At 39.3% G+C, this 15705-nt stretch overlaps 1 protein-coding gene across 1 annotated transcript in view; it reads right to left on the bottom strand.

Moving 5' to 3' along the window:
* The window catches only part of EML6 (EMAP like 6), a 253531-nt gene that overhangs the window by 72991 nt on the left and 164835 nt on the right, over positions 1-15705 (bottom strand). The window contains exons 16-19 of the mRNA XM_023190182.3: positions 6041-6141; positions 4547-4749; positions 2156-2267; positions 1784-1911 (exon numbers count right to left, since the gene is read on the bottom strand). Of these exons, the coding sequence (XP_023045950.2) occupies positions 1784-1911; positions 2156-2267; positions 4547-4749; positions 6041-6141 (544 nt within the window). The remainder of the gene's footprint in view (positions 1-1783; positions 1912-2155; positions 2268-4546; positions 4750-6040; positions 6142-15705) is intronic.

Below are 15705 nucleotides of genomic sequence, written 5' to 3'. Positions count from 1 at the left end.
ATCATATCAGAGCATAAATCTTCCAAAATATCTAGCAATATAGCATACATGGAAACAATTTACATTCTCAAACATTTGGAGATTAAAAAGTAAATAAATATTTTTCAGTAAAATTAGATGAGAAGTTATAGCCAGAAAAAAAAGATTTCAGCTGGAAGAAAACAACAAAAGCAAGAACAGCTGGAGAACAAAGACATCATGCCTCAAGGATGTATCTCCCGCCTCATTCCCCAGCCTGGCTGCCAGGCACGACCAGCTGCAGCGCTTTCGAGGTTTGTTTTTCACATAGATGTTTTTCTTTTTAAAACACAGATTTATTCAGGATATCCAGGATAGGACTTGGGCACATGTGTTTTTAAAGCCTTGCAGTGTCCTGAGCCATAGTGTATATGCACATGTGTTTCCATGATACACTAAGTCAGAGGGACCCTCTCAGTGGGATTTGGGGATTCACTCCTAATATAGCAAGCCTGCAGGCATTACTCAGAGATCAGGGCAAGGAGGGGAAGCTCCTGCACTGGAATCTTGGAAGTTCTGACTGCTCATATGATCAGAGCATTTTCTTTTCCCTCCAACTTCTGAACACACATCCTTCACCCCTCACCATGCCTCTTCCAACTAAATATGGTCTTATCCATCACCATACCAGGCAAGACTACCTACGTACCTCCACACTCTACCACATCCCTATCCCTGAGGTGAGATTTTATCATTTCTTGGATCCTAAAGGGTTCTGTTACATTTATTTTAGTTCAATTTTACCTAAATATGACTTTTGAGGGAAGACAGGGATTAAGGAGGATGTAATGTGTTTATGTGGATCAAAGCTGAGACTCCAGTGAGGCCCATATTCCAAAGGGGCACTGGTGCATCTGGCATGTGGGGAGTAGATGACTTGTCTTGTTCATTTTACGGATGGACAGATTGACAGGACTTATACCTAAGGCACCTCTTCCACACCTGGACCCAATTTAGATAATGAAATTCTGGACTTTGAGCAGATCCTGTAACGTGATAAGGCTCTTGGGGACCTTGGGGGTGGAGGTAAAGAATTCTGTATGTGGTAGGGGCATGAATAACTGGTGGCCAGAGGGTGGCCAGTGATGGTGACCCTCATACTCCTCCTGGTTTTCACACTCTTGCATAATCACCTCCCTTTGAGTGTGGTATGACCTGTGGCTTGTTTCTAGCCAACAGAATATGGCAAAGGTGATTGAATGTTCATGATTCCACATACGTGATTACATAATTATGTAATGTAAGAGTGTAGTGTCTATTTTTTTCCCTCTGTTTTTGGCTTTGAGAAAGCAGCAATGTTGGGAAACTCTATGTGGCAAGGAACTGTGGGCAGCCTCTAGGAGTTGAGAGTGGCCTCTAGCCAACAGCCAGCAAGAAAGAAAAAAGAAAAGCCCTTAGCCCTACATTTACAAGCAATTAAATTCTGCCAACAGCATAAGTGAGCTTGGAAGAATCTTCCCCAGTTTAGCCTCGCATGAGACCACAATCCTGGTCTTTATTGCAATCTTATAAAACACTAAGCAGAGGATCCAGTTAAGCTGTGCTCAGATTCCTGATCCACAGACACTGTGAGACAATAAACGTGTGTTGTTTTAAGCTGCTAAGTTTGTGGCAATTTGTTACACAGCAATAGGTAACTAGTTCAACTCTTGTGCAACCCTGAGAGTGAGTGCCTCCTTAAGTTTTGGAACCTAAGCATCAACTTTGCCTCACCCTAGTCCCAGCCCTGATGTGAGCTGCAGTTTAGAATAGGTACAAACAGTACCTGAACAAGTAGTGTCATTGGGCCACTCTTATCGATTTCCAGAATCTCTCCATTTTTTGTTCCCACCAGGATATGTCCATGTCCCAAGGTGATGGCACGAATTGAAGGGTTATCTTCCAAAAGCAAGCCTGGGAAGGGGATGGTATATTTAATAAAATAACAAAAACACTGCTTCTTAGTATAAATTCAATTTGTATAGCTCCAAAGAATGAGGTACTAGGCAGTCAGCCTTGACATTTCTACCAGGAGAAGAGAGTTCGAAACATGGAAGAGGGAGAAAATTGATTGGTTAATAGTTTTCTAAAAACTTTAGTACCATCTTCTCCATCCCTATGAACACAAAGATTTCTATTACATGTTTGGGAGTGGCACCTTTTGAGCTAGTTGACAATGCTGATCTTTTAATGGCATAAGTCTTCAAGCATCTTTCAAACATATCATCCCAGAGCTCCACGATGCCGTCCTTTCCACCCGTTACAAAGCCCTGTGAAAGCACACATGGGAGGTGTTATATACATATCAAAATGACCAATTACCCACTTGGCCCCAGAAGGATTCTCCCGTGAGTAAGGCAGCTTTGTGTATGTTACCTTCCTAAATATATGAGATGGAAAACTCTGCTGATAACAATGTTTGAATACTATTTTCTGGGAGCATTTCTCCTACATTCCCCTAGCAAGATTAAGCACTTTCTCATCATGTATCCATTGCACTCTCTTCAGAACACTGGTTGACAGCTAGCCCACTGATCAAGCATGGCTGTGCCTGTGCCCAGTCTCCCAACCAGAATGTGGTTCCTACAGAATGGAACCAACCTCAAAACTTAGCAGAATTTCTGGTATCTCACATACTCTGACCAAATGGATTGAAGTTAACATCACAGTTTAAAATTATTGTTAGACATTTAAAAATAAAAGTCATGTCCAGAAGAAAACATCACTATTTATTAAGAGTAACTTAGGTACTTCATACAATGAAACTATCCTATTTCAGTCAATAGACACAATTACTATAATTAAAATCCAGATTAATTTTTACAAAAACCTGGAAAGTAAAAAGCTTAACATATTGGATACTTTTTACTGAACAGTGATCTTTATTCCTGTTCTAAGCTTATAATTTTTTGGCTGTACTAGTTTTCCTTTCTGGTAATTTATTATATATGCCAACTGTTCTTAGAGGTTTTTTTTTTTTTTTTTTTTTAAGAAAAAAGCTGAGTAATTCATTGCTTCCTCAGCAACTTTTAATTTAATGCATTTTTATGAAGTTTACAAAGAAATAATATTTTGAAGTGTATAACATTAAATATCCTTCCTTATCCTTATATAGAATTTGTACCCAGGAAAATTCAATCCCCAAATTAAATTTAAATGCAGTATATTATATTGTGATATCCTTGTCTTTTCTCATGATTTTGCAGCTTAATTTACCAAACAACAACAGCTTAAACAAGTTACACCATATTTACTTCTGGGCCTACAGAAATTCTTTCTTCTTCTTTAATCTTTTCTAATACTTGCCAGTCTAACCAAAAACATATTTGCCAGTAAAATAAAAACACAAACAAAAAACCCAAAAACAGCTTAGCCACTAAAACAACCACTGTAGTTGCATATCTAACAAGAACCTACTTTTGTAGTAGAATCAACACATTTGCCTAAGGACAGGTAAATGAAAATTGAGGCTTGGGTTAGGAGTAGTAGGTAGCTTAAACTGGAAGTCAGAGGGCACAGATGAAGTGGTACCACCAGCAAACTGGAAGTAACTGAAAATAAGTTGATATTTGCTGGCAAGATGATTGAATAGTGTTTTAAAACACTGAAGGTGCTATGGTTTAAATGTTAGTCGCCTCCAAACCTCATGCTGAAATTTAACTGCCTCTGTAACAGTATTAAGATGTGGGGACTTTCAGAGGTGACTAGACCATGAGGGGTCTGCCCTCATGAATGGGTTAATGCCGTTATTGTAGGAGTGGGTTTATTATAGAAGGGTGATTTTGGCCCCTCCCACTCTTATTGGCCCTTCAGCCATTGGGTAACACAGCAAGAAGGCCCTTCCCTGTTGCAGCCCCTTAATCTTGGACTTCCCAGCCTCCACAACTGTGAGCCAATAAACTTCTGTTCATTATAAAGCACCTAGTTTCAGAAATTCTGTTACAGCAGCAAAAACAGACTAAGACAGAAGGTAAGTGCAATCTTTGTAAAGGGACACTGCAAGGCAAGTAAACAGACCAAGGCAATCATGATGAGCTTCAGTGGAAATATGGCCAGTGAACAGTCTTCACTCTAACACTCTTGTTAAAGCTGAGCCTTTCTACACAGGAGCAAGCTGGTTATGATGTAAATTTCTGTCATAGCAAATCGATGTCTGGAACAATAATGTAACCACCTGGTACTTTTAGGTCTCTGCCCGTTGTGTCACCAAGGAGGAAGACAATGCTGAAGTATTTCTCAGGACTCTTCTGCTGCTAAGTGTCCACATTTATCCTGGCACTTCTTAAGGGACTCTTATGAGTGGGGGCCAGAAAGAGAATGTGTGGAAAAAGTGGAGAGAAGCTGCATATAAAGAAACAACTATAAATGAAATTATAAAAATATCTTTGCTTTCCTCCCTATTGTCTCTTGACTGAGCTTCATGACAACTACTTCCTAATTCAGAAAGGCCTGTTTTAGATACAGGCATCCCCTTGGTGGGCCATCCTAAGACTACCTTATAATTTTAGAAGGCTGATGAGGAAAAGGAATGCTGAAACGCAGGCCATACCTTATCCAATGCATACATAGCAAACACAGGCCCATCATGAGCTTTCACTGTCTTCAGTAGTAGAATGTCTTTCCAAATAAAAATATCTCCAGTAGCTGCTCCTGAGAACACTAGATCTTCCATTCGTCCATAAGAAACACACATCATTGTTTCCAATTTTCCAATGCTTCCAAAAGTTCCTCTTTTAGAAGTGAAGCCCCCACCTAGAGTGGACCAAGAACAGTTATTATTTAAAAAATCTGGCACTTCCTATAAGCATGCAGAATGACTACTTCCGTGAGAAATCTGGTGTTTCTCATTAGGTATTTATGTAAAGATGTCTAAAAGTGGCAGAGAACATCACAAGCAAAAATATTTTAAGAGTATTTCTCATTCATTCAGCATTTAATGAACCCCTATATGTGGTAGGTGCAGTGCTCACTGCTGGGATATGAAGATGAAAACCAGGTTCCTGTATTCAAGGAACTCAGAGTCTGGCTGGAGGGAGGACTCAATATGCATCTCACTCCAAGACACATGTCTAACTGAGGCTCAACACAAGTTCTGTGTCAACCAAGAGAAAGAGTGACTAAGTACCTGGAGGAGCAAGCAAAGTCTTCATGAATGCTGACCAAAAACAAAAAAAATAGTACTGACTATAAATGTAAAATATAAGCATGTTATATGTGCTCTGCTTATTTATCACAGCAATTTTGGGGTGAGAAAAATGAATTGTTTTTTAGGAAAATGTACTATATGGGACAAGTCATTAGATTTGTCCCTTATACATTCACATTTCCCCACACTCCCTGTCACTGAGAAACCCAGCTTCATTCATGACAGCTATGCACAGGCTGGCCTTCCAGACACATTGGGTGGCATTACCTTCTTTTAAAAGCAAAATCACTGGAATAGAACCTTATTCACATTTTCTGCATAATAAAATTGGGCTTGGTACCAAAGCTGATATGAAGAATTCAGATTCAATTGTATTAAGTCTGACTTATTAGTGAGAAGAGTAAGGTATCCTTTATGTTTTCTCATGCTTATTTATTCATCATTATTATCAACATTAAATCCACCAATATTTATTGGACCACCTATTTGTGGGCAGACTCAGGGTTTAATTCAGGTTTAAATTCAGTAATAGATAAATAAAGGAACCCTCCAAATAGATATAATTTTATTCACTCAACCAAAATGATCATTTTATTTCCTGTGCAGTAGTCTAACATAATTACTGCTTTCAGAACAGATGACTAAATATAAAAATGATTATTTTCACAGCAGAACATTTTCCAAAGCTTTCTAGGTATTGATGAATATGCATAGCATCATATAGAGTGTTCTAAGCTTCAAAGCGTTCTAAGTGAACTTGGGAGTGAATTTTTTTAGGCGCATTTTTATTTTAGATTGCAGAGACAAGCCAGGTAGTAGCAATAGTTTTGTTCTGTTTTTCTTTCCAGCTAGGGTCAAGCTCTCAGTCACATAAATGATAAACCCAAAGGACAGTACCTGCTTGTTGCCAGAACTTGATGTGCTTTATCCCAACTGTAACCAGTTTGTCAACATGGTGTGGGTTACACTTTACCACAAATATCTTATCTTTATGTCCTCTGTAAGAGACAAATAGGAAATAAAATTCTAGTTTGAATGGAAGCAATAGCTTTATTAAAAGCATGCATTTGGTCTAATTTGAAGCATATCTAACAGGACCACTAAATTAGAAAATGGTTTAAAATCCACACAGGCATCTACATTAAAATAATGAGCTTTCACTTTTCTATGCATGTTTGAGCCCTTTCTTCTTACCCTAATATTGCTGCCAAAGTTTATTTACTTATACATTAAACAAAGTAATGAAACATTTAAAACATGTCATAATGTCTCCATAAGATAAAATTAATGCCACCACTGTGGGGTTGCAAGTAATTCTGGGGATATGCAGAAGGAAAGAGATAGTATTGACTTCTCTTTTTCTCCTCTTGTGCAGGAGGAAAGAGATAGTATTAACGAAAAGCTTCACATGAACCACTCTTGCTGTGGAAAGCATTGCTCTGGGTTAAATGGGTTTTCAGCTGGAAACATATCATTTAGAAGTTGAAGCCCTGGACCCACAGCTATGGAAAGAGAAAGGATGTCTTCTATTGATTCGAGGCACTTTGGGATGCTGCACGTTCAGAGATGTAGGTTTATAACTCAAGGGGCAGAAGGACAAATATAAATGTAAAGGCCAATTGTAGACCTGGGCTGTAGACTTGGCATCTCACAGCATGAGAGGGACTATTTGATGGTCTTTGATATATCAGGACATAATTTTAATAATGTAAAAAAAAAAAAGCGATTAACAAAAAGAACATGACTGACCAATCTGTCTTATGAATATAGATACAAATATCATAAATATTAGCAAATAGAATCTGAAAGCATATTAAAAATAATACATTAGGACCAAACACAAGGGTGGCTCAATATTAAGGAATCAAGTAATACAATTGATCATATTAATAGATGTAAAGAGATAAATCATATTATCATTTTCAGATGCTGAAAAGGTATTTGACAAAAATGTAACACTCATCCATGATTTAAAAAATAAAAACACTCAACACCCAATACAGTAGAAATTAAAGGATGCTTCAGACTTGTCCTTCAGACATTTGTATTTCCCTGTACTTCGTCATTGAGAAATCCAGATTTATTCAAGGTAACTATACATAGGCCGGCTCTCCAGACACGCTATGTGTCATTATCCTTTCTTTAAAGACAGAACATGCTGAAATAGCGTATTCATCATATTTGTGTGTGCACACTCAAAAGATTCTTACTTAATGGCATTCCCAAAGAGTCAGGATAATGACCACTACCATTTAACATCATATTGAACATATGAACTAATGCAGTTAGACAAGATTTTAAAAGGCACAAGAGCTGGAATGGAAGAGCTAAAACTAATCATATTTGCAAATTATACATATCTAAAAAATTCAAAAGGAAGTAATTTTAAAATGACTACAAATAAGACATTTTAGTAAAGCTGCATTATATAAAATTCAATACCAAATCAATAACCTTTGCATATACAATGACTGGTTGAAAAACATGATGGAGTAGAGGACTCTATTTATAAACAATAAAAATAACAAGGCATAAACTCAACAAGATACATACAACATATAAAAATGAAGAGAGAAAAAAGACCTGATCTGTAAGATTAAAAAGGTAGACTTTAAAAAATAGAACCATATTCCATGTTCTTGGAAAAGAAAACTCAATCCTAAAGATAGCAGTTATCCCTTAGTTTATAAATTCAACTTAGTTCCAATAAAAAGACCACGGGGTGTGTGTGTGTTTTTAATCCGGAGTTAGACACCTTGATTTTAAAGTTCTCATGGAAGAATAATCCAGCAGATATGACCAGGAAAATGGAAACAGAAAAGCAGAGTGCAAAGAGTAGCTCTCCTAGATATTAAAACAATCTATAAAGGCTCTGTAATTAAAACAGTATAGTACCTGTATATGAGTTGACTGACAAACAAATGGCAAAACAGAAAATCTTGAAACAGACACAAATGAATATAAAAATGTAGTGTACAACAAAGACAAGGTCTTATATCAATAGCAGGAAAGATGAACTTTTAAAATAAACAGTGTTTGACACCAAATGCTGGCTAGTCTGTGGAGTGATAAGAACTCTTGTCAATTGCTGGTGAGAATGCAAAATGATACAGCTATTTTGAAAGACAGTTTGGCAATTTCTTACAAAACTAAGCATATTCTTACCATATAACCAGCAATTATATTCATTGATATTTGCCTAAATGAGCTGAAAACTTATGTCCACACAGAAACCTGCACATGGATATTTATAGCAGCTTTATTCCTAATTGCCAAAACTTGGCAGCAACATAGATGTCCTTTAGCAGGTGAATGGGTAAACAAACTGTGGTACATCCAGACAATGGATATTATTCAGTGCTAAAAAGAAATGAACTACCACATCATGAAAAGACATGGAAGAAAAGTAAATATATATCATTAAGTAAAAGAAGCCAATCAGAAAAGACCATATACTATATGGTTTCAATTATATGACATTCTGGAAAAGATAAAACTACAAAGATGCTAAAAAATTAGTGGTTGCCACAGTATACAGGGGAGGGAGGGATGAAGGGATAAATAGGCAGAACACAAAGAACTTTTAGGGCAGTGAAACTCTTCTGAATATACTGTGGTAACTGCAGAATCAGCCCAGTCTGGTTCAACTTTACATAATACAATGGTGAGTTGTTTTTCAGTTATCATGGAACCCAGGTTGCAAGTTATATAACCTGATCATGCCCAGATGAACCAAGCGTGCAACCATGGGTGGAACCTAAGTGCTTGGACCAAGGAACAGGGACCAAATTAAGAACTACACACCTCATGGCATGATCCAGTCCTATCATGTCTCCCGGCAACACTGCATTGTAAGATCCAATCAGATCATGCCTCATTACCCACTGCTATGAATCCTGCCCCAGTCCCCAGCTCAAGAGAGAGATTTGAGTATTGCCTCCTGTCTCCCTGTTGTCAAACTGCAATAAACTCTTTCTTTTCACAAAAGCTGGTGGCATAGTATTGGCGTCTATGCTTTTTGGGCAGCAAGCCCATTGCTAGCTTGGTAACACTATCATGATAGATTATGTGTCAATATACATTTGTCAAAACTCATAGAATGTACAAAACAGAGTGAATGATCATATAAACTATGGACTTCGGGTGATAATGTGTCAAGGTAGGTTCATGAATTGTAACAAATGTACCACTCTAGTGCAGGGTGGTGACAGTAGGGGAGGCCGTGCATATGAGGAGGTAGGAGGTAATGGAAACTCTGTACTTTCTGCTCAATTTTGCTGTCAACCTAAAACCACTCTACAATATAAAATCTATTTAAAAAGGGAAAAAATGGCGTTTGGAACACCTTGGCAGCCATGTGGAAAAAACAAAGTTGGACCTGTTCCTCAGATACTAGAATAGATTATAAACTATTTAGAGACCTAAATACAAAAGATGAAGCCATAGAACATTAGAATAGGTGATTTCTTTTTAATGTGAGAATGGGCAATATTTTTCTAAATATGAAAATCTTGAAGCAATAAAAGATTAATAAATTTAACCACATAAAAAGAGAAACCTTTTGCTTGATGAAAAACACCATAGCAAACTCAAAGGATGAATGACAAACTGGGAAAAAAATCGGCAAGTTATAGACAAAAATCAAATAACACTAACATTTAAAGAAACACTTCCTGTGAGAATTGTATTTCGGAGAAACCAAATGGTTCATGAGGGAAAATTCTTGTTTATAAAATAATTCTCGCTAATATGAAGAATGAATAAAATTAGAAAATTACCACTTTTAACCCAAATTAAGTAAACAATTTAGCCCAAGGTTGTCAGCTGATGCTACAACCATTAGAAAATGTGTTGATGGGGAGCTGTGTAATGAAAGGATCAGGTCAGTACCCCCAGAACCCACCACTTGAGCTGAGTATTGCTGACAGCAGAACAACTAGACCTTTGGGCAGTAGTGTACACCAAGGTGGTGCTCGGGAAGTGGTCCATCCTGGAGGGAAGGAATTCCATCACCAACATTGTTTAGAATTGCCAGCTAATGGGAATAATAAAAAGCAGTATGGCTTTTAGTTATTTTCAAATTCTCTATAGATAATATACCCCTATTGCTTGCACCTGGGAAGGACCATTCCCACTGCCTCCCTACTCTCTGGTATACCACTGATTTTATCTTTTCTGATGTGACAGGAAGTACCTATAAAGTATTCTTGCCTAAAAACTTGAACATGGGTGAAATTATTTGCAAATCATATATCTGATAAGGGACCTATATTCAAAATATATTAAAACTCTTAAAACTCAGTAATAAAAAGACAAATAACTCTACTAAAATTGGGTGGTGTCTTTAAACAGACATTCTACAGAGAAAATATACCCAGTCAGCACATGAAAACATGCTCAACATCATTAGCTATTGGGAAAACCATAATGAGATACCACTTCACACTCACGAGGTAGCTATAATAAAAACGACAGACAATAACAAGGGTTGGCCAGAATGTGGAGAAGGTGGAGGCCTGTGTTTCACATTTTGAGGCACTAATGTTTTCCAAGTTGCTGCACCATTTTCCATTCCCACCATATCTAAAGGTAAAAGATGAAGCTGAATAATAGATTTAAAAAAAGAGGCCAGGCGCGGTGGCACACGCCTGTAATCCCAGCACTTTGAGAGGCTGAGGTGGGCACATCAGCTGAGGTCAGGAGTTCGAGACCAGCCTGGCCAACATGGTGAAATCCTGTTCTCTACTAAAAATACAAAAAATTAGCCAGGAGTGGTGGCAGGCACGTGTAATCCTAGCTACTAAGGAGGCTGAGATAGGATAATCGCTTGAACCCAGGAGGAGGTGGTTGCAGTAGGCTGAGGTCGCACCATTGCACTCCAGTCTGGGTGACAGAGCAAGACTCCATTTCAAGAAAAAACAAACAAACAAAAAAGTTAAAAAAAAAAAAAAAAAAAAAAAGAGAGAAGGAAAGATCTGTGCAACGTGTAGGATGCTGATCATTGTTGCAACTGGGTAATGGGTACAGAGGGTTCATTATGCTATTCCCTCTACTTTGGCGTAACTTTGAAATTTTCCACAATAAAAAGGATAGAATGTCTCCTGATCCGTTATGGCTACATGAATGTGGACCCTACAATGAGAGGCAAGAAGAGATGGAATTCTGGGGCTCTGACTCTTTGAAAATGAAAAGTGAACATGGACATTAGAGCCAGGATACATCACTGGACATATCGTTAACAATTAGGGGAGAAAAAGGTCTAACGGTGAAATGTGTTTAACCTCTTAAAGTTTAAGAGAAGAAATCAACCAGATAACCATAAAAACATTAAGCATCCAAAATTTTTTTTTTTTTTTTTTTTTTTTTTAAGACAGAGTTTCGCTCTTGTTGCCCAGGCTGGAATGCAGTGTCACAATCTTGGCTCACTACAACCTCTGTCTCCCGGGTTCAAGTGATTCTCCTGTCTCAGTCTCCTGAGTAGGTGAGATTACAGGCATGTGCTACCATGCCTGGCTAATTTTTTGTATTTTTAGTAAAGATGGGGTTTCACCATGTTGTTCAGGCTGGTCTCAAACTCCTGACCTCAGGTGATCCACCCACCTCAACCTCCCCAAGTGCTGGGATTACAGGTGTGAGTTACCACACTAGGTTTTTTTTTTTTCTCTTTTTTTGAGACAGATTCTCACTCTGTCACTCAGGCTGGAGTGCAGTGGTACAATCTGGGATCACTGCAACCTCCATCTCCCAGGCTCAGATGAGTCTCATGCCTCAGCCTCCCAAGTAGCTGGGACTACAGGTGCACACCAACATGCCCAGCTAATTTTTTGTATTTTTAGTAGAGATGGGGTTTTGCCATGTTGACCAGGCTGATCTGGAACTCCTGACCTCAAGTGATCCACCTGCCTCGGCCTCCCAAAGTACTGGGATTATAGGCATGAGCCACCATGCCCAGCCCAGTGATTTCTTGATTGGAGGAAAATCCCCCTAGATTCAAAATCATTCATATATAATTTAGAGAGACTAGAGAAAACCAAAATGAAAATAAAGTACAAATACAGCAAATTATATTTCCTAGAGATAAAAGATTGTTTCCTTGTATCTATACAATGTCAAACATTTACAAAAACCTTTTTTTGTGAGAACTTTTTAGTTTCCATCTAATTTCTTTTTTTTTTTTTTTTTTGAGACGGAGTCTTGCTCTATCGCCCAGGCTGGAGTGCAGTGGCCAGATCTCAGCTCACTGCAAGCTCCGCCTCCCAGGTTTACGCCATTCTCCTGCCTCAGCCTCCCGAGTAGCTGGGACTACAGGCGCCCGCCACCTCGCCTGGCTAGTTTTTTGTATTTTTTAGTAGAGATGGGGTTTCACGGTGTTAGCCAGGATGGTCTCGATCTCTTGACCTCGTGATCCACCCATCTCGGCCTCCCAAAGTGCTGGGATTACAGGCTTGAGCCACCGCGCCCGGCCTCCATCTAATTTCTTAGTGCCATTGTGATATTACAAAATATGTATGTAGTCTTCAATTCTCCCCCTCCATTTTCTGGCATACAACTCCTACAATCCTTAGAATCTCCAGTGAGGTCTTCTTGTATGCTCATGATTGACTTGATGGCTGCCGGCCCAGAGGTAGCTTCAGGATGGGAGCTGGTCACCAGAAAGACCAAAGCAGTAGTAGAGGGTTGGGACTTGCAGCCCCATTCCTGACCTTCAGGGAAGGGAGAGGGATCAAAAGTTAAGTTGCTCACCCATCGCCAGTGAGTATATCAACCATGCCTATGTAATGAAGCCTCCATTAAAAACCCCAAAGGACAGGGTTTGGAGAACTTCTAGATAGCTGAACACAAGGAGATCCCTGGAGGAAGGTGCACCCAGGGAGGCCATGGAAGCCCTGTGCCCCTTCCTATGTGCCTTGCCCTATATAGCTTTCCATCCATAACCTTTGTAACATCCTCTGTAATAACCTGGCAAATGAAGTAAGTATGTCTGAGTTCTTTGCGTGACTCCAGCAAATTAATGAAACCCAAGGTGGGATGAGGGGCACGGCCTCAGAAACTGAGCCCCCAACCTGTGGGATCTGAGGCTACCACCAGGTAGACAGATTCAGAATAGAACGGAACTAGAAAATACTCAGCTAGTGTCTGTCACAGAATTGTTTGCTTGGTGGTGGGGAGAAATCCCCACAAGTTTGGTCACAGAAGTCTTCTGTGTTGACTGCTGTTGAGTGAGAAAACAGAAAAAGCACTTTGAGTTTGGGTGAGAGTTTTTGTTGTCCTACTCTATGTCATAAAAACACTGATGTTATTTCTGTTGTAGCTAAAGTGGCTAAGGATGGCATGTACATGTTTAGCTAATGTCAGTATCTAAATAAAGAACACACTGCATACCTCTCATTTGTCTTTTACACACATGTTAAACTTGTAGGGAAGTTGCCTGTAAGTGTAGGTGTGTGTGTGCACGCACATGCATGTGTGTATGTATAAGCAAAACAAAATGCAAAGAGTTTGTCAGACCTTAGATGGTGAGAATAAGAACTTACACACTGTGCTGCTGTCCTAACACTGGACGATTCCTCATGCCCCATCACAAGGGATTCACCGCATGGGGCCACATAAACCCCATCAGCAAGCACGAAGGAAGGAGCCTCTTCCAGAGGCCAAGGGCAACTGCACACTGGGTGACTTGCTTTCCATATTGTCCATTCAGAACTCCTCTGTTTGCACAGAGGCCCAGTCCTGGGTGTAATTTGGTTCTCCCCTTCTGTGGCAGTAGCCTTTAACAGGAAGACTGATGAGTGTTTGATACATATACACTATCTCCAAAAAAATTTAAATTGGCTCAAAATATAGAATATAGACAGGAAACAAATTAGAACACAGTGAGACGATGTATTAGTGAAAAGAGCCAGTTACAGAGCATATGCACAATACCCCACATGTAAATAAAAATGAATACAAATACTAGAAAAATACATACTAAAAGATATATGCTAAAATGTTACCCATGGCTATATCTAGGTAGTAGAATTATAGAAGATTTTCCTTTTTTAAGTGCTTTTCTCTGCTAATTTTTCTATAATGATCATACAATTTTTGCAAAACAGAGGAAAGAATAAGTGTTATTTTAAAAAAGAAAGTGAAAAAGAAAAGGGGCCCATGGAGACTCTACCATAGTCATTAAGTGCATGTAAACGGAGGGACCTAAAATAGATGAAGTGGCGAAGCTAATACAGAAGCGATTACTTGGAAGTTCAATACACCTGCCATATGTAGGCCTACAGTGTGTCCCTCAGCTTTCTAGCAGCAAAACTTTCAGACTGGCCTTGGAAATGTTCTTATTGATAATTCTTTTTTGTCCAAGATCCCTGCTGTTCAAACTCTGAGATGAAATGTGTCTGTAATTAGTCATTGTTCCCCAGTCACATTACCAGAGCAACACAAGACCAACTAAAGAAGCACAGATGTACCTGATTAATCGTCACATTATTCTGCCCTGATTGACAGTGATGTTAGGCCCTGTAATTACTCCTATACAAGATCAGCCTTGGTTCTTAAATGGGCTACTTGTATATTAGACTAAAATTGGAATGATCTTTAGGGGGAAAAAAAAGACTGAAAAATTCATTTGTAATGGAGGTAACCTAAATCACTCATAAAAATTAGCAAAGATGCATGTGGGGAAATTGTTTAAATAGACTGGATCCAGTCTCACAGAGATCTTGTAAATAAAATCTAGGGTATCTTGTAAATAAGATCTCTATGGTCCAATTCTGAATTTCCCTAGTTTCTGTGAGCTGCTAAAGAGTAGGTTCATTTAAAATCTTCTCACTGGCCGGGCGCGGTGGCTCAAGCCTGTAATCCCAGCACTTTGGGAGGCCGAGACGGGCGGATCACGAGGTCAGGAGATCGAGACCATCCTGGCTAACACAGTGAAACCTCGTCTCTACTAAAAAATACAAAAAGCTAGCCGGGCGAGGTGGCGGGCGCCTGTAGTCCCAGCTACTCGGGAGGCTGAGGCAGGAGAATGGCGTGAACCCGGGAGGCAGAGCTTGCAGTGAGCCGAGATCACGCCACTGCACTCCAGCCTGGGCGACAGAGCGAGACTCCGTCTCAAAAAAAAAAAAAAAAAAAAAAAAAAATCTCACCAATCGGGGGAGGAACAACTTCTGAGTGCCCGGGTGTACAGCTGGCACATGTCACCATGGCCACCAGCAGCACAGCTGATGATGCCACCACAGCTACCAACCATGCTCCTCCTCTGTGGAGAAACCTCACCTTCTGGCCGACGAGTGGTACAGAACAATCACCCTTGCCAAAACAGCACAGTCAGCCAGAAGCAGGTTTCTTGTTCAGCCTTGCTCTATAAATGAGGCTGGCAGTGACTGAGACAGAGAAGTCAAAAATGAGGGGTAGGACTGAATCAGCTTCTCTGTGAATTAGGCCCTCTTGGGAGCTTAGATGACCGTGGAAGTAAGGTATCATTCAGTTGATTAATTCTTTGTCACTTCTATCATGTCCCTATTTAAATTTTTTTTTTTTTTTTTTTTTTTTTTTTTTTTTTTTTTTTT

Source organism: Piliocolobus tephrosceles, chromosome 15 (genome assembly GCF_002776525.5).
Source record: "Piliocolobus tephrosceles isolate RC106 chromosome 15, ASM277652v3, whole genome shotgun sequence".
NCBI lineage: Eukaryota > Metazoa > Chordata > Mammalia > Primates > Cercopithecidae > Piliocolobus > Piliocolobus tephrosceles.
This window is presented reverse-complemented; position numbering and strand designations above follow the sequence as displayed.